Raw genomic sequence first — 20290 nt, 5'->3', positions numbered from 1 at the left:
TATTCCCCACATTCTCAACAAAAAATTTCCACTCCTCTTTAAAGACCTGTTCTTCTTGCTCTCTTATTCTACTTGCTAGGCCTGCTAAATCTGCATATTCTATCATCTTAAATTGCCAGCCCTCCTTACCAGGGACCTCACTCACCCTCCATTTTGGGGCGAACAAAATCCAAGCCGCTGTTGTCACATACAATAAGAAGCTTTTTTTCTGAGGGTTTAAAGGGTTTTCTCAGGTCTGTGGAGAGCATTTGTGCTGTGTCTCATTGGTACAGTGGTGGCGGCACTCGCCCTTCCTCTTGATAGGACAGAATTTTCCAAATGTTGTGTCGCAACATGTTAAGTGTACCGGCTGCAGTGTGTAGGTGCGTCACGCAAACGCTCCCCATGCTCCGCCGGGGGCTGGAAAAGGGTGACTTTAACCTCCGGTTTGCTAGTCAAACTGAATTATCATGTTGTGAAATGATGCATATCTAAAAAGTGTGTCACCAACATGAAAAGTTTGGAAAGCTTGAGGGTGGGGTGGGGTAGGGTGGGTCAAGGAGGCCTCCCAGATGCTGCAGGACTACAGCTCCCATCATTTTCAACTTTTGAGCTGAAAAGCAGGACCAAAATTGTAAACTCTCCTCCATTCAGTCAGCCTGAACACAGTATAAGCCCTGAAACACTTTTTCTGAAGAGCAGGACTCTGTCTGCAGTCATTTCCAAGCCAAAATCAGAGGCAGGAACCTGTCATCTTAATGTTTAGGCAGCTACAGAAGCCTTTTTTGTGTAAGAAAGTTTGATCTGGTGATTCGATGGAATATTAATCATACAGCAACAGAAACAGTGTTATTGTTTTCGTTTTGTATCTCATTTTGTCTTATGGCACACCACTTCAATGGTTTCTTTGCTGTGGCAAGGTTTACAAATCTGTAAAAACCGCCACAGCAAAAATACCTCTGCTGGTTTAGGGACAAGGTGAATCGGGGTCTCCTAACATCTCTCAGGCAGTTCTCAGAGTGGGCTAACAATCAACCAGACTTTGCAAGGAACTCTGGAAATGGTAGCTCTATGAGGAGAACAGAGGTTTCCTAAACAACCCTTAAACTGCGTTTCCCAGGATTCTTTGGGGGAAGCCATGACTGTTTAAAGTGATGCAGTACTGGTTTAACTATATACAATGCAGACAAGGCCCGGCCTGTTGTCTTATCCCCTGTTCGGGCTTTGCTTGCGCCCAGAGGCCTCCATTTGTTCTAATGCTAAACAGGAGTGCCCTCTAAAGGCAGCCTAGGATACTTTTGCTTGTCCCTCAGCAGATAGATTTCCCCTCTCCGCTGGCTAAGCACTCTCTTCAACTGGCAGATGACAAGCCCGACTGCAGGCTTCCCAGGTTCCTGGCTGGCTCCTGGCGAATCTCCTTCCCTTGTCCTCTGGGGCTTGCTCTCTTCCTCTCTCCTACCACTACTCCCTTCTGCCTCTTCCAAGGCTTTTGCAACTGGGGCAGTTGAGTGGGGTCCCGGCACAGCCGCCCAGAGGGCCTGCGGTATCCAGATCTCCACAGAAATAGTAAGATAAATAAATACAAAGCCAAGATAGAAGCAAATACAAATCATGGGCAAGCTGGGATTCCAAATTAAGCAACAGGGCACCTGAACTCTTACAGGCAAAAGCTAACCTGTGATGCGTTGCAGCAGGGGGGTGATCATGCGCTGCCCTGGAATACCCGAAGCTGCCTCATGTTCACTGACATATTCAATAATCACACGAGACGTAACTGGCTGTGTTCTTAGATAATTAAGGTATACTATTCATTGTATCAAACTGTAAATTTCAACAGAAGTGACTCATAAAGTTCAACAAACGAACAAAGCAGAAGACCCAGTGGATCAGATCATTCTCTAGTCAGTTCATGCATAAGGTCCATACATGTATGTGTCTATTCCACCTGTCTGTTCACAAAGTCCAAACAATCCACATGTAAGGTTGTTACAGTTCCACAAAATCCTTTCACAGAGTCTAGACAAGGATTTCCGGAATATTGGCCTTGTTTTGCCGTCCTGGGCTGCACCAGTAGTTTTAAAGCACTAAGTAATGCAAATAAATATGTTCACTGACAGTCTTTGGCTGATTAATATCCTACTGCCTTTTAAATGTATCTGTGGGAAGGGGGTGTTACTGTTTTGTTGTTTTGGTTTAATTATTTACTTGTATTTTATTCTGTAGGACCACCCTGAGAGCTTTTGATGAATGGCGGCATATACATTTAACAAATGATGATGATGATGATGATGATAATAATAATAATAATAATAATAGCTCAGTATTGTCCACACAGGTAGGCAGCAGCTCTCCTGGGTTTCAAACGTTACCAGCTCTACCCAGAAATGCTGGGGATTGAACCCAGGACCTTCTGCATGCAAAGCAGATGCTCTTGTCACTGAGCTACGGACCTTCCTCTTTAACGGGCCTCTAATGGTGGGACTACTGAAAACCACCAGTCAAACCAGTGGCAAGGAAACCCGGACACCAACCACAAATCAGCATTCCCATACCAAAGACTCAGCAAAAGGGAAGGAAGGAAACCTACCCAATCCTGCCAGCCTCCCAGTTCTCATGCTTGGTAAGAACGTTAGAAAAGCCCTCACTGGATAAAACCAAAGGTCTATCTGGTCTAGCATTCTGTTCTCTCGGCAGCCAGCCACATGCCTATGGGAAGCCCATAAGGATGATATGAACGTAATAGCCCTCTCCCGCTCATAGAAGGGACCCCGTGGGCCATCTAGTCCAACCCACTGCGATGCAGGAATGTTCTTGGCAACTGTCTTTGAGAGCCATCGTGACTCGCTGACAGCCTGATCCTCCATGAGTACACACAGCCGAGAACTAAATCCCACCCCCCCAAATCACTAGCAGTGCATGCGTGTTATTGTTAGGGTTCATTCCTCCTCAAAAAGGCACACAGAGAAGGAAATCAATTAGTGCCCGACCATTACTTTCATGGGACATGGGTGGTGCTGTGGGTTAAACCACAGAGCCTAGGACTTGCCGATCAGAAGGTTGGCGGTTCAAATCCCCGCGACGGGGTGAGCTCCTGTTGCTTGGTCCCAGCTCCTGCCAACCTAGCAGTTCAAAAGCACATCAAAGTGCAAGTAAATAAATAGGTACTGCTCCGGCGGGAAGGTAAACGGTGTTTCCATGCACTGCTCTGGTTCGCCAGAAGCGGCTTAGTCATGCTGGCCACATGACCAGGAAACTGTATGCCAGCTCCCTCGGCCAGGAAAGCGAGATGAGCGCCACAACCCCAGAGTCAGCCACGACTGGACCTAATGATCAGGGGTCCCTTTACCTTTATTACTTTCATGCATTTTGAAACAGCCATACAGATTGAAAACACCCACATAACAAAAACCAGGGCTTTTTTTTTTTTTTTTTTTTTTTGCAGCATGAACTCGCAGGAACTCATTTCTAGCACCTCTCAGAGAACAACAGAGGCGATTGTGGTGAGCTCCAGCATCTATTTTTCTAGAAAAATAGCACTGACAAGGACAGACCTTTCTCTACTAACAGGGAGGACAGCAGATACGCACAACAGCTCAGGAAATAATTCTTCCACCTGTTTGCAGTTGCGGTCAGGCCTGTCGCGGGTTCCCGGGATGCTCCAGAAAAAAGAGGTGCCTGGATCCTTATGTTAAATATCACCAGAGATTTCTAAATGTTTCCTAAAATCCCAGCTGCTTTAGTGAGCTATTAAACACACACACACACAACACAGAGGGTTTTATCCAAGGTGATGATTAGTGACAGGTTCCATCAGCAGAAAGATGTCTGCTTGTGCAACAGAACTTTCCCCACCTCTCAGCCCCACAACACCCCCCCCCAAATATGCTGTTGGCTTCAAGTCACAAGAAACAGATTCCAACTAAACATCAGGAAGAACTTTCTGACAGTAAGAGCTGTTCAGCAGTGGAATGGTCTCCCTCAGGAGGTTGTGGACTCTTCTTCCTTGGTTTTTAAACAGAGGTTGGCTGGCCATCTGTCATGGATGCTTTAGCTGAGATTCCTGCATTGCTGGGGGTTGGGCTAGATGATCCCTGGATTCCCTTTCCAATTCTATGATTCTGGGGATTCATCCAACCTTCTAGGGTGTAATAAAAATTTTAAGGTCTTATATGTATAATAAATTTTCTTAAATGTACTAAGCAAACACACACACACACACACACACACACACACACACACACACACACATATATATATATATATATATATATATATATATATATATATACACCCCATGTCTGAAACCCATAGGAAAAGTCCTAAAGCCATTTTGACTCTTTCAGTCACCTCAAATATTTCTCTACAACAGAGGTCAGCAACCTTTTTCAGCCATGGGCCGGTCTACTGTCCCTCAGACCATGTGGGGGGCCGGACTATTTTTTTTTTTGGGGGGGGGGGATGAACGGATTCCTATGCCCCACAAATAACCCAGAGATGCATTTTAAATAAAAGCTCACATTCTGCTCATGTAAAAACCCCAGACAAGCCCCACCAATAACCCAGAGGTGCATTTTAAATAAAAGGACACATTCTACAGGTTGTACAATGATAATAAAGGTATTATTATTATTATTATTATTATTATTCATGTAAAAACACGCTGATTCCCGGACCGTCCTTGGGCTGGGTTGAGAAGGTGATTGAGCCGCATCCAGCCCCCAGGCCTTAGATTGCCTACCCCTGCTCTACAACGTAGAAGGAAATGTGCCTCCCCACTGTCTCTGTCCTCACAAATCCCGTCTTAAGGACACATATAAGGTGTGAATAGCATGAGCCTGTGACCTGGCTCAGGAATTAAGTATTATCATTACAAAAGGATGGCCAGACTCCCCAGGTAATCCAGTCAAGTGACCATTAACATGTAACCTGGCAGACAGGGTAAAAACAAGGCACTCAGATTTCTGTTGTAGACCGCCTTTTCTGTGATGTAGGTATAATGTATCTAGGGGCTGGTCTTGGACTCCAGGGTGGGCACACCTTTGTTCTGGGTCCTCATCCTCTCTCCTGCATGTGGGGGGAGCACCCTGTTGCAAAAGTTTAATAAAGATCAGGCTTACTAGCTGCTTTGCTTCTCAATATTCTCTGGTTGGCCTCTGTTATTTTCTCCTACCGATGGAGAACCTACAAAGGACTCTATAAAGGCTCTTGTGTACCCCATAAGGGAATAAGGGCAGATTTTGTTTACAACAAGCGCAATTTGGGTAGGGTGCTGGCTGCTCATGGTGGGGTGGGGAGGAGTTATGTTGCGGAAGCAGGAATCCTTGCACTGATGGAACACTTTAGTTGGAATCATCCCAAGCAAGGCTTATGAGGAGCATTTGAAGGAGCTGGGAATGTTTAGCCTGGAAAAGAGGAGACTGAGAGGAGATGTGATAGCCATCTTCAAATCTCAATACACCGCTTAGCATATTGTTCATGCAAAGTGATCTGAAAGGTCCTTTTAATACGTCCTTAAAGCTTCCCCCGCCACATATATGCGTACTCCTCACCACTAACCCAGCAAACTTGCTCGAGGAAAGTTGGATGTTCTGCAGCAGATTTCCAGCATATGATTTTAGGCTTTTAAGGAACCCAAGCCCTTTGTAAGGATAAGACAAGAGCTGGCCAGCCTGAGAGTATTACAACAGTTTTACTGCTAATGGCTTGTTACATCAAGACTGAAGTGCTGTTTATTATTCCTACAGCCGCACCAGCCTCAAGGACGTCCAAATGAGTTCCAGCACGATTCCAGCAAGGCGGCCCCCCCGGCTCCCCATCTTCCCCCAGACAATTTGCAGGGTCCAAACTTCCAGTGAAGATGCTACTTTCCATCACAGCAACTGCCACAGGTCCTCTTCCCTGCTAAGTAAGTATTCACCATTTTCCATTTCACCAATCACAGCCAAGGTCAGCAGGGCCAGAAGCCCCTTCCTCCACTGGTATTGTCTACCTCCTCCCGTGTTGCCACGGTGACATCTCTCCCCTTGCCCCACCCTGCCACTAATTAACTGCATAATGAAACAGTGCAAAGAAGAGTCTGTGCCACCACAGCAGCGGCAGCGAGCTCTACACGCCCCTAAAAGTGGAAACTGTGACAACAGAGGAACGTACCAAGAGATAACCATGCTTCAGGAGGCAGGGGATTTCATACATCAAGTGGGGGACCAACACGTCAGGCAAGCACACACGCTCCCCCATCAGCTTTGCTTTCCTGATAATCATACTAGCAGAAGTAGAATGCCCACAGTCGAACAGGGAAGGCACAGCCAGCGAGGTGCCCCTGATCTTTGCTGGACTACAGGTCCCATCATCCCTGATTATTGGCCATGCCAGCTGGGGCCGATGGGATTTGTAGTCCAAGTAAACGTCCAGAGGAGGACGCGATGGGTACCTTTGAAACAGGGCCTCCTACACACAACCTGACTTTTGTGTCCAAATAGTTTGAATTAGCTTTGAGAACATTGGAGCCTTGAGAACATTGGCTCAGAAGGCAATTAATAAACTAATAAAAATAAGAACAACAACAACCAAAGAAGCTGAATACTGGGAGGTTTGGGACAGATAAAGGAAGCACTTCCCGTGGCAAATAGCTCTAGTTCTAGAATTGCCTGCCATAAGAGATGGCTGCCAACTTGGACGGCTTTTAAAGGGGATTAGCAAATTCGTGGTGGGTAAGACTATCAATGGTGCCCAGTCACGGTAGCTATGTGCTACCCCGCCAAGATCAAAAGTACCACACCTCTGAATACCACCAGCCACTAGGGGGGAACAGCTGCATCAAGGAGGCTGTTGCCTTCATAATCCTGCTTTCAGGTGGGCTTTCTGCTGGCATATCTGTAAAACCAGACGCTGGACTAGACGAGCCTTCAGCCTGCTCCCGCTGGACCTGTATTTTTTGAGGCGCGGGAGGAGAGGCTTCCCTGAAAGCGTGCACCCTCCACCCACCTCCCACAAGCAAGGGGAGAAGTGAGCGCTGCTGACCTGTCAGGGACACAAACTGCCCTCCGGCGGAGGCTGGAAATCGGAAGACTGTCTGCTGTGCCTGCTGCACCTCTCCAGGTGGGGCTGCAGCGGCCGCCTGGCCCTGCTGGCTGCAGAGGGCAAGGGAGTGCGGCTGCAACTGAGTGAGAGGAGTGGTAGGGGTCCCGGGAGGGAGTGGAGCACCTGCCGGAAGGAGGGAGAAAAAAATAAAGCCTTCTTTAAAAAAATCAGGGGCCGGCTCGCTTTTTTAAATTTTAATTTTAATTTTTTAGCTTAGGCTGAGTTTCCTCCCAGTTATTATTATCTGTTATCACAGGCCCTTGCTGGGAGGAAGAGGAGGGGAGGCTCCACATCCCAGCTCCAAACCCTACAATTATCACAACCAGGTGTGCCACACACAAAAAAGAGGAAAAGGAGCCACGGGGTGGCGAATTTGCAGCCACGGAATTTCACAGGCTTCCAGGCTTCACCTCACAGCTAGGCCTCAAAGCCACACTCTCCCTTCTGAACCAATCACATGCGAGAGAGCACAGCACCAGCATTCCTATTCCAGCCTCTCCGGAGCAAAAGAGAGAGGTTGAGGCTAAAAACCGGAGGGTTCCACAGGGGAAAAGCAGGAAAGTGCCTCAGTCGGCAAGAGGGAAACTGACCTGACATGAGGGTGAAGCCGGTGGGTATCTGCATTAGCCCTCCGGAGGCCACTGCACTGGTTCCAGTGGTTTTCAGCACCGTCCCGTTGGCACTGGTTACCGTGTTGGGGCTGACACTGGCAGAGACTGGCGATAGGTAGTTGGTGATGGGGAACGAGGGGCCGCTGCTGACCTGCATGGAGGTGGAGGTGGTGGGAGCCGTCTGGATGGTCGACGTCGTCCCTGGCAGGTTGGTGACGGTGAAGGCAGGCTTCAGCGAGTCCTGCAAGAGAAGGGCAACTCACGTTCAGAACGGGCAAGACCCAGAAAAATCAGAATGGCCGCAACCAACCTCCCTGTGAACCCTGCTGCTCCAGTCGTACAAACTGCCCAGTGCCAAACGTGGCAGAGAACAGTCCCCGGGGCTGAATGTTTTCATCGAAACATTCAGCTCTGTTCTAATTTACGTGCTGCTGGAAGGAAGGAGGGAAGGATGCGGGGTATTTGTTTTGATCTGCGACATGAGCCAGAAATCTGCAGCCAAGGAAGAGGCCAGTTGAGTACTTCTGCTAAGTGATGAATCTCTCTCTCTCTGACACTCTGACACACACACACACACACACACACACACACACACACACACACACACACACCAGCACAAAGTCCAAAAATTGGATCCACTGAGACAGAAATGTCCAGTGGGCATCAAACTGAGATCAAACTTCTCATTTTTCTACCAAGCCCTCCTCTCTACATAAGCCTGATCATTGTGTTATCAGCCATCCTGTTGAAAAGGCCTTTCTCTATCTTTTAAAAAATATATATATTCATTTTTCTTTTTCATTCATTACATACATCTCAAATTCTTAACATTTACTATATATTCCTCCCTCCCTCTCCTCCAAGACTTCCCCCAACTTCTGCTTCTGGTTTGTTTCTATTTTCACCCACTTTGCTATCTCTCAACAGAAAAAGTTATTAATAACATAACATCAAACCTAAAAACATAAAAATAAAAGTGAATACACCATCCTATTTCACTATCTTCAAAACATTTTTTGATGCTGATACAGTGGTAAGGTAAAGGTAAAGGTACCCCTGCCCGTACGGGCCAGTCTTGACAGACTCTGGGGTTGTGCGCCCATCTCACTTAAGAGGCCAGGGGCCAGCGCTGTCCGGAGACACTTCCGGGTCACGTGGCCAGCGTGACATCGCTGCTCTGGCGAGCCAGAGCCGCACACGGAAATGCCGTTTACCTTCCCGCTGGTAAGCAGTCCCTATTTATCTACTTGCACCCGGAGGTGCTTTCGAACTGCTAGGTTGGCAGGCGCTGGGACCGAGCAGCGGGAGCGCACCCCGCCGCAGGGATTCGAACCGCCGACCTTTCGATCGGCAAGTCCTAGGCGCTGAGGCTTTAACCCACAGCGCCACCTGCGTCCCCCTGATACAGTGGTACCTCAGGTTAAGTACTTAATTCGTTCCGGAGGTCCGTACTTAACCTGAATCTGTTCTTAACCTGAAGCACCACTTTAGCTAATGGGGCCTCCTGCTGCTGCCACGCCGCCAGAGCACGATTTATGTCCTCATCCTGAAGCAAAGTTCTTAACCTGAAGCACTATTTCTGGGTTAGCGGAGTCTGTAACCTGAAGCGTATGTAACCCAAGGTACCACTGTAATGTGAATGTTTATTTAAATGGCCTTTCTTTATCTTTGGCACACACCTATTCCTTTACTCCCCACAGTAGACCTGCAGCCACCATCGTGCCGCTTCTCCCATCACAGCACTGCAAAAATGCAGCCCCTTCTCTCCTTCCCTTTGACAAAAGGTCTGGTCCATGCCCTGGCCATCACTCGTTGAAACTACTGCAGCCCTTCTCAACGCTGGTCTGCCGTCCTCTCGCCTTGGTCCTGTTGCATCAGTCTAGCGCTCATCTGCTGCCAAAATCCCTCACAGTTCCGGTTACATGCTTCTCCCTCTTCAACCCCAAACAGTATCTGCTTCCAGTCCAAGATTGTCAGGCCTCTGCAGAGTTGACCCCTCTTTACAATTCCCAATACCCTACTGCCTCTGAATTTTACTTCTCCAGCCTCTTAACACCTGAGAGGACTCTAGTCCTTCTCCCTTGCCGTCCCAGATGCTTGAAATTGCCTCCCAGAGCAGCCAGCACGCCACCTTTCTTACTCCCTTCAAATCCTGGAAGCATAAACGCATGCAAGAGAAACCACCAAATACTGTTTTCCTGTTTGCCATTGGCTGCACTTCCGTTCTTTTCCTGTTGTGTCCCCACTTCGTGTTAAGCTCCCCACCCACCTGCAGTTGTAAGCTCCTCACGGCAGGGAGACAGACACGTCTGATGGTGATACATATTTACCTACCGCCAGGAGCTGGGCCTTTCCTGTCAAAGTGCCAGCCCTATGGGAACACGGCCAGGCTCAAAACACAACTTGGTTCCGGGCACTAGGCCAAATCCTGGTTCTTACATAGGAACGTAGGAAAAGTGAGTCAGACGACTGGTCCATCGAGCTCAGGACTGACTGGCACTTGCTCTGTAGAGTTCCAGATGGGAGAAGTCCCCAGTCCGTAGATGCTAAAGGATTGTACCTGGGACCTTCTGTAAACAAAACTGATGCTCTACCACTATTTTAAAGTGGAACTAAACTTGTGGAGGCTCACCCATGTTAACACTCGACTCTGGTTTTTTGCGGAAGAAAAGTATCAGTGGTACAATGAGAGCTGTCTCTCAGGGCTGAAGTCCTGGGCCTCGTAGAATAAGGAAACCCCAAATAGCCACCCAGAAGGTAACACACAATGGAAAAACAAGCAAACAGGCCCAGGGTCAGCACCTGGGCTGGTACCTCAGAGCATCCTCTCTTTCCTTTTATTTTTAAGAACATACAGTGGTACCTCCGGTTAAGTACTTAATTCGTTCCAGAGGTCTGTTCTTAACCCGAAACTGTTCTTAACTTGAAGCACCACTTTAACTAATGGGGCCTCCCGCTGCCGCCGTGCCACCGGACCACAATTTCTGTTCTCATCCTGAAGCAAAGTTCTTAACCCAAGGTAATATTTCTGGGTTAGCGGAGTCTGTAACCTGAAGCGTATGTAACCTGAAGCATATGTAACCTGAGGTACCACTGTATTATGTTTGGGGGGCAGCCAGCCAACGGGTATTTACATAGCTGCAGATGCTCATTGCCTGATTTTCCATCTTTCAAAGCATGTTGCCGTCCTATGCCACAAAATGGTGCTCCTACTCCCAAGAAAACATGCTTAGCCAAGGTAAAATGCATTTGACTCCCGTATCAGCGGAATAGCAGCAGCATATAGGGAGAATCACTGCATCTCACTGTTCCACGTCTGAGCAAACGGCAAACATTCGGTGATACGTGAGATCTTACTACTCCCTGGGAGACTCTAGCCATTGAGAACCTTGGCCTTTCTTGCGTCCACATTCTGGCTTGGATTCTTGGTCATGCTAAAATGTGACAGAATGCCGGGAACTGGGTTTGTTTGTTTTTAATTTAAAAGAGAGAGAAATACGTATATAAAGTTCTTGACCTTTAAAGACTGCTTAACTGGAATGGTGGAAACTAACCCTTGGGAGGGGTCTGCTCTTGGTCTCTGCGGGTCAGCATGCCTGCACCTTCCACGCCTGGGAAAGGGTTAATGGGTTTTGTGTGATGTCTGTGCTCTGCCCACCCCATGCAGATTGGTGGGTCTGGAGCTCCCATGTGCTCCTCCAGGCTCCTGACCTGACACTCTGCCAAAATCAAGGAATTCACAGCTCGACTAACATCTAAAAAAGGAAAGGCAGCCCATTTTGGACAGAGGCAGCCAATCCAGATCAACCTTCCCTGCTGCATGGAGGGAGTGTGGAGGAGGAGGGGGGGGGAGGAAGGGGAGAGAAGAGGTGGGGAGGGCTGCCCAGCAGACGCCAGCCCCCAATTCCTTTCCAGTCCTGGCACGGAGATCTGTGTAGATGGAATTAGGATGAGCATGTGATAATGGTACATAGCCCGCAAATTAACTTTCCATTATCTCAGCTGCAACCTCCTTTCTACTAGAGAAGGGGGAGAACTGTTACTCTCCCCCCCCCAAATGCCACCCACCACAAGAGGGAGGGCAGTTGCCTGCCATGGGAAAAGAGCAAGAGCAGGTCGCTATTCTGCACAAACACACTTAACACTGTGCTTATTTGGGGGGGGGGGGACATGAACAAGTGGCCTGAATTTCTCACAGATCAAATCTACAAAGACTAGGGGGCAGCAACAACCCCACAGCATGAGTTCTCCGAATAACTATGGTTTCATTTACAATATTTTTAAGCCCACCCTTCCTCCAAGATCTTGGGGCTCTGTACAATGGCTATTCCCTCTGCTTTTTATCTTCACAACAACCCTGAGAGGTAGCCTATGCCCGGAAGAGCCACTGGCCCAAGCTTACCAAGTGTGCTTCAAGACCGAGCAGGGATTTTTTAAAAAATCATTTTTATTAAATTTTCCACTTTAACAATCCAATCAAATCACATTAAATATTCCAGATTATGCATATACATATCAAATAATCCGAATATTCTGCCAAATTATAATTTTTTTAATAGGCCTTCCCATGCTTCAAGTCTGGGGGGATTTGAATTCAGTTTTCCCTGGTCTTAGTCCAACACTCTTAAACCACTAGCTTTTAAATCCATTGGCTGGGAAGCCAATGGGTCCCTGAGTCACCTGCCAATCATGCAAAGATTGCCCTCTCATATGGGTTTGGCAGATGACACCGTGGCCGACTTGGTATGTGCTGCAGCAGTGGGGCACCTATGGTTCCCCAGATGCTGTGGGACTCAAGCTCCCACCAGCCCCAGCCACTGTGGCCAATGGTCAGAGAGGTTGTAGCCCTAACAAGATCTGGAGGGCCACAGGCGATGCAGGCAGACACCATCTCTAACCAACAGGATAGGGAAGCTTACAAACATGGTGGTTATGGTCTGAGGGTACATGAAGTTACCACTTTGCTAAAGCTAAGCAGGTCTGGATCTGGTCTGGGCCTGGATGGGAGACCACATGGGAACCACATGGGTTTCCTAGACAGAAGATGGGATATGAATGTATGTCTGCCCTCTGTCACTCACTTTCAAGAACAGATATTGCTAACAAATGAGTGTAAGTGGCCTAGTAATTAACTAACAAACTTTATTTATTTTCTATAGGCTTATTTGCAAGGCTGGAAGAGGCTTTATTTTAATGCTTGTCCATGGGTATGTTTACATGATGTCTGGAGCATCCTCTTGACAACCTAGTATGTGCAAAGTTGCTATAACCCATCACAGCAGATCACTGGCCCCACCAGTTCAGGCAAATCCGCATCCTTCCCCACCCACCCCTCCTAGCAAAACATAGGAATACAGTGGTGCCCCGCAAGACGAATGCCTCGCAAGACGAAAAACCCGCTAGACGAAAGGGTTTTCCGTTTTTCGAGGTGCTTCGCAAGACGAATTCCCCTATGGGCTTGCTTCACAAGACGAAAACGTCTTGCGAGTCTTGCGATTTTTTTCGCTTTCCCCCCCTTTTTCTAAGCCGCTAATAGCTGCTTTGCCGCTAAGCCGCTAATAGCGCTAAGCCGCTAATAGGGTTGCTTCGCAAGACGAAAAAAACGCAAGACGAAGAGACTCGCGGAACGGATTCTTTTCGTCTTGCAAGGCACCACTGTATTGAAAACTTCCTTACACAGAGTCAGGCCAGTTGTCCACCTAGCTCAATATTGTCTGAGTTCCTGGAAAGCAGCTACAAGTCAGTGTAGACAAGAACATCTCCCAGCCCTACTGGAGATGCTGGGAGATTAATCAAGGGACCTTCTATCTCTGATGCTCTGCCCCTGAGCTACAGAGGTAATAAGATAACCATCCATGGTGAATAATGACTAAAGGGCTACTGGACACAATACACAGTTAAGAGCGGGTGCTGAATGCATTTCTTCCTCCAGGGTGCAAGGTTTTAGGGCCAGTACAGCTGTTTGCAGAGCATTTCTGCAGCAAACATGGAAAAGAAAACATGTACACACACAAGTCAGAGATTCCGGTGTTTGAAGCAAGACTTTCATGAGACTCTTAATGGGATGGTGTGCTTCCTTTGCACCCTAAAGGTTGTATGGGCAGGCAACATCATAGAATTAAGATGCTCTCCCACACAGACCTCAAACTGTAAATTACAGGCAGTGATTTGGGGAGAGAGCTAAACCACAGACTTGGTTCTGTGCACCCAGCACTGCGGCAGAATGGCTGGGGAAGAGCAAGGGATCTGCAATCTCCTCTCTGGAAGATTGCAGGGATGCTAAGCTTAGCATTTTGGTGCAAATGAGGACATTGTTTCTGCTTTACCCGAAAGGGCCTTTAACTAATTAACTCTGAAAACCTTGCTCGTTTGTGCAGATATCAGATATCTTACCTCTGTGGTGTAGTGGTTTAGAGCATCAGACTAGGACCTGGGAGACAAGGGTTTGAATCCCTATTCGGCCGTGAAGCTCACTGGGTGACCAATCACTGCCTCTCAGCTTACTATAGGGTTGTTCCAGGGATTAAATGAAGGGGGGCAATCCTGTATATCACCCAGAGCTACTTGGAGAAAAGGTGGCATAAAAATGCAATGCATAAGCACTGTATTCAAAGTCAGTTGGCTACGATGGTGTTTGGTTGGAAACCTGCTTTTGCACAAACTCCTCTCACTTTTTCACTTTAACGTTTCTGGATGAGACAGGCAGGGTGGGATGCTGGGGAGAAATGATGTGGGGTGGGGAGAGAGACGGTCTTGAAAAAACAACTGTGAGCATGTTCAAATGGCACCTTATTGTGGACTCGCTGCCGCTCATGCAAGGAAGTTTTGAGAAGTGGCCGCATGTTGCTATGCTCAAAATTCAGTCTCATATTATTTTCCCATTTAATCCAGATCTACCTTTTCCATGGAACTCAAAACAAACACACACATAGCAGAAACAGAAAATCTGGGTTAAGCTGGGTGTGTGCAAGTGTGGAAGTGACTGCAAAAAAGGGTGAGTGGACAGAACGTAAGAAGATCCTGCTGGATCAGGCCAGTCACCCTTCTTGCCCAACATCCTGTTCTCACCAGATGAAGACAAGGAGGAGTTTGGACTTGATATCCCACCTTTCACTACCCTTTTAAGGAGTCTCAAAGCGGCTAACAATCTCCTTTTCCCTTCCTGCCCCACAACAAACATTCTGTGAGGTGAGTGGGGCTGAGAGACTTCAGAGGAGTGTGACTAGCCCAAGGTCACCCAGCAGCTGCATGTGGAGGAGCGGGGAAGCGAACCCGGTTCCCCAGATTACGAGTTCACCGCTCTTAACCACTACACCACACTGTGCGAAACCCACAAAAAGGGCAAGTGCGCAACAGCACTCTCCTCTCTTGTGGTTTCTAGCAACCGGTAGCCAGAAGCATTTCTGCCTCCAGCTGTGGAGGCAAGAGCACAGCCATCATGGCTATAAGCTATCCGACAGCCTTCTCCAGAAGTTGTCCAAAAGATTTTTGATCTGGAAGCTCTGAGTGGGCAAGAGTTTTCCCTCTGTATTTCCCCCCTTCTCTTTTTTTTAAAAAAATAATATTTATTCCAGTTTTAAAGATTACAAAAAGAAAACACTAAATTAAGCAAGAAAAAACACGACAATACATCACCATGAATACAGACAAGCAAAAAATAAAAAACCCCAGAAAAATACAAACAATTAATAAAACAGGAGAAAAAAAAGAAATCAAACCTTCCCATAACTTAGTTTTCATTTGCTTGTTTCCTTGACCTCCTCACACCTCCCTTTTTTGTATTCTAGTTCAATTAGATATTTCAGCAAATCCTTTCCATCTTTGTTTTTATCCTAATAATTTATCTTAACATACTGTAATTTTACACTCTCTTCTTTCACCAATTAACTATCCATTTTTACTTAATCCTTTATATCATTTCTGCTAAAACCACGTAACTTCATTCCAACATCCTTCTAACATTCCTTAATTTTACAATGTTTCTGTAAATAAACTTTAAATTTCTTCCAATCTTCTTCCACCAACTCTTCTCCTTGGTCTCGGATTCTGCCAGTCATTTCCGCCAGTTTCATATAGTCCATCTGCCATTCTTCCCGGGTGGGTAAATCTTGTGTCTTCCAGTACTTTGCAATAAGTATTCTTGCTGTTGTTGTGGCAGTATTTCCCCCCTTCTCACCCCATGTATATTTCTACCCATCTCTTCTCGTTTCTTCTCCTATTCTCCTTTCACACTCAAACTGTGGCTTCTTTTCCCCAAACCCCTTTTCAAGGCATCCAAGGCTGGTGGGTCATCACTACATCTTGTGGGAAGGAATTTCACATACTCTGTGAAGGAGTTATCTTCTTTTACCTGTCCAGTTTTGTTGGATGGCCCCAGGTTCTGGTACAGTCATACCTCGGGTTACAGCCGCTTCAGGTTGTGTCTTTTCGGGTTGTGGACTGCCAAAACCCAGAAGTACCCGAACGGGTTACTTCCGGGTTTCGGCAATTGCGCTTTGCGCATGCGCAGAAGCGGGTTGCAAACACTGCAGGTTACGAACGTACATCATGCATGGATCACGTTTGCAGCCCAAGCAGGCACTGTACTATAAGAGAGGGAGAAAAATCTTTCTCCATTTTCTCTGCACCAAACACCTCTATCATGTCCCTTCACCCTTTCCTCTCCCCTCCCCCCCCCCCCGTGTCCATTTGGTATTGTTTTGATTTTGAATGAACCGACAGTATTTAACTGCTGGGTTTCCTCCCCACTCACCCCCAGGGTTTTCTTTGTACATAGCCTTGAGACAACTGTGTAAAAGAAGGCAATTAATAAAGTAACGATCATAATAAAAAAAAATGGATGGAGAACTCTACGCTCCCTTAAAAACAATGGAGAAAAAGAAAGATATAAATGTAGTGAATAAACAAAAATGAGCCCATTTTATGCACAGAGGTTTAATAGAGAAACATCATCGTTTTATAAAATGCACATCAAAAATGCCAAATACAAGTACAAGCTGCATGAACGCTGCAACTTCTCTGTATGAAGCTGCAGGTTATAATGTGGGACACAGGAAAACCGCCTTCCAACAACAGATCCAGGGTTTCCCAAATGTGGCTCTCCAGCTGTTTCTGGACTACAGTTCCCATCATTCCTGACCACTGGTCCTGCTAGCTAGGGATGATGGGAATTGTAGTCCGAAACAGCTGGTGGACCAAGTTTGGGAAAGCCTGAATTAGATTGTGGAAGCATCCTGGTGGGATTGGTCTGAGTGGGAGGACTGAGATGAGAATGTGGAACTGGGGGAATTGAATCCTGGGGAGGGGCCAGCAAGTCGGGATATTCACTTGCCTGCAAAACGTGGAAAGCAAATGATGCTGGGGGAACAGGACTGGCAGTAAAACAGACCTGCCAATCAAGTTTAACCAAGGGATGCTTTAAGCATTGCAACCCTTGAATCTGGTGAGGAGCGCTTACCCATGTAAATGCTGTGAAACTTTTAAATGACTCTTACACAACACACTGACTCTCAGGGGCACATTGGGGCCTCAACAGAGTTTAGATGGTGCATGCATATATGAACCAGGGCATGAGAGTTAAGAGACTTCAAAAGTTGCACCAGCAACATAGAGCACCAGACGCTTCCTGGCACCCTCCGCAGGGCAGCTGCATTAGATCAGATACCATTTGATGCAGCTTTAGAGGGTGCCGCTATGACTGGGTTAGCCCCAGAGGGAAAGAAAAAACCACCCACATGTCTCAGCATGAAGTTCCACTGCTGATGCCCCCGCGATTGAGTGAGAGGACATCAAAGGAAGAGGTGCAAACAAAATGCTCAAGAGGGAAGCGCACAGGGGGAAGAGAAATTGTGCATGAGAGCTTTGACCCCCTTGCATTTTATAGCTGTCATACATAGGATCGTGGCTCAGAGTTCATGCTTTAGAGTTGTTAGAAGTCCCAGGTTCAATCCCTGGCCTCACCAGTTAGGGGTGGGAGAGCACCCTTGTCTGAAACCCCTGGAGAGCCGCTGCCAGCCAGTGCAGGCAACACTGAACTGCATGGGCAAACAGTCTGACTCCTCTGACTCCTAAAGCCTGCTTACTAACCAGCAGCTGTTTTAACGCCCTCTGCTTGTGAACATTTCCTTCCAAACCATGCGTCAGTCCGCACAAGCGTGCCATGCACCTTTAGGGAAAAGATTTGGTAGTTCCCAACATGCCAAAACGTGACAACAGGTTGCACAGGTTGAGAAAAGGGGAAAATTAGATAAGGCAGGATAGCAGCGAGGCGGCAGGCTGGCACAAGACTGCGCCCCGCAGCCTTAGGGGAATCGGCCCCTCTCTCACACCTGCCATGGGACATTCCAGCCCCTTGCTCCAACGGAGCGGCCCCACAGCTGTTCCGTTTGTCAGAGGATGAGTGCCACGTGAAGGGACCCAGACAACTACTAGCAGCCTCACGTGCTTAGGAGGGGGGTCAGTGGGGCAGGCAAAGGCATAGCAACCGAGGACACCACCTCATAACATCACAATACAACGCAAAAGAAGCCTAGCCCTCCTGGAGAATGAGCCACCTCACAGCCTCAGCGCTATTACTGCACATGAGGATAGCGCTGTTGGGATGTGGAGGTCCAGGGCTGAGACTTCAAGCATGCCTCATAAGTAATGTTTCACCCTGAAACCCCGCAGGATGAAGGCCCAGCTTCTCGTTGGCTGTGTCGATTAGCTATGTTCAAGTCACTACCAAGCCCTAATCAGTTAAAGGCCTCTGACCGGGAAGGGCCCTTAATACTACCTGTGAAACACAGAAGCACAAAACCACAAACCACTGGGCGAATTAAGGGGTTTCGGGTACAGTAGGAACCAGGCCAAGACACTGTTCATAGGTAAAGGTAAAGGGACCCCTGACCATTAGGTCCAGTCACAGACGACTCTGGGGTTGCGGCGCTCATCTCACTTTATTGGCTGAGGGAGCCGGCGTACAGCTTCCAGGTCATGTGGCCAGCATGACTAAGCTGCTTCTGGTGAACCAGAGCAGCGCACAGAAACGCCATTTACCTTCCCGCCAGAGCGGTACCTATTTATCTACTTGCACTTTGATGTGCTTTCGAACTGCTAGGTTGGCAGGAGCAGGGACCGAGCAACGGGAGCTCACCCCGTCACGGGGATTCGAACCGCCGACCTTCTGATCGGCAAGTCCTAGGCTCTGTGGTTTAACCCACAGCACCACCCGCGTCCCTGACACTGTTCATAAACACCCCTAAATGCCTGACACAATAGTCCAACCACCTCTGGTTGGCCCTAAGTTCCTTACTAGGGCTGGCCTATACAGTATATCAATATATCATCCAAAACCCGTTTGTGGTCCATATTGTGAGATTGGTTTCATACATTTTGACATTGCAATATATTGCAAATCATGAGGTTTGTGTGTGTGTTATGCAAAAATCACAATGTGGGGGAAACCATGACACCAGCCAATGCCTCCACATAGCTCCAACCTTATTTCAGACATTGCGATATATCAGTCTATCGCAATGTTTAGCTGATGATATATCACGATGTTGAAAACCAGATATCACCCAGCTCTGCTGTTCGCCTCTACACAGTTCCATCCTTATTTCAGACATCATGACATATTGGTATATCGTGATTTTTAATTGGTGATATATCATGATGCTGAAAACCAGGTATCACCCAGCCCTACTCTCTACCTCTGAACTAAGTTTTTCGGGAACATGCCTGTCCTAGTATTGGGGAACAAAACTAAGTCTGCACAGTTTAACAGGCACACTAAATTCCCTAACTTGCTCCAGAGTAAATAAATGTTAAAGGTCCTCAGAGATACACTGCCTCTGATCATCACCATCCCCTTAATGTCCGATGTTCAGGCTGTGAGTGCTGACACTTGTGTAGCCTAAATTGCACCATACACACCCAAGATGGAGTCATCAGCTGGCTTGGGGAAATCCCAAGGTTTGCATTAATACAAAGAAGCATTTAGACAAAACCATTACTTATTAAATTTGTTGCTTTATCTTGCCCAGGGCAACCCAAAGTGACTTACAACCAAAAGACCACTGAATGCCAGTCGCTAGGAGGCAACAGAGGGAAGTGAGTCTGTATTTAAGGCTGGAGTGAGGGACATGTTGTTGGAATTCAACTCCCCTCAGTCCCCGCCAATGGGGCCAAGAGGCAGGGACAAGGGGAGTTATAGTCTAGCAACACAGCCACAGGTTCCCCACTTCTAATCTAATCTAAGGTCCAGTCTAGACATGGAATAAGAATAGGCGATAGCATGGTCTCTACCACTTCGGAACCCAGGGTGTGGACGCCATTTTTAAACCCTTTGCCACGTAGAAAGTTCCCTGCCAAAAGAAAACTAGAAAACAGCACAGAATGGAGAAAGTCAGCCCTCTCTCTTGACCAGCCTTTCTTGGATCCTGAGAGAGATTGGTACTACAACACCCATCATCCATGACCATTGGCTAAACTGGCTGAGGATGATGGGAGCTGAAGTCCAACAAAACATCTGGAGGGCCCACAAGTTTAGGAACTCTGCATCTAGCCTCTGAAGTTCCCCCAATCCCAAGTAAATAGGACTCCACACATGCCTTAGCCTTACTTAGCTTGTGTAAGGA

At 47.4% G+C, this 20290-nt stretch overlaps 1 protein-coding gene across 2 annotated transcripts in view; it reads right to left on the bottom strand.

Moving 5' to 3' along the window:
* Nucleotides 1–20290, bottom strand: part of SRF (serum response factor) — a 75396-nt gene that overhangs the window by 21101 nt on the left and 34005 nt on the right. The window contains exons 3-4 of one of the 2 annotated variants that reach the window (XM_079968721.1): nucleotides 7650–7911; nucleotides 7000–7182 (exon numbers count right to left, since the gene is read on the bottom strand). In XM_079968721.1, coding sequence (XP_079824847.1) covers nucleotides 7000–7182; nucleotides 7650–7911 — 445 coding nt within the window. The remainder of the gene's footprint in view (nucleotides 1–6999; nucleotides 7183–7649; nucleotides 7912–20290) is intronic. The other variant, XM_079968722.1, reaches the window with a different exon arrangement.

This window comes from Podarcis cretensis (assembly GCF_951804945.1).
Source record: "Podarcis cretensis genome assembly, chromosome: 3".
Classification (NCBI taxonomy): Eukaryota; Metazoa; Chordata; class Lepidosauria; order Squamata; family Lacertidae; genus Podarcis; species Podarcis cretensis.
The sequence above is the reverse complement of the archived record's forward strand: the minus strand, read 5'-3'. Positions and strand labels throughout refer to the sequence as shown.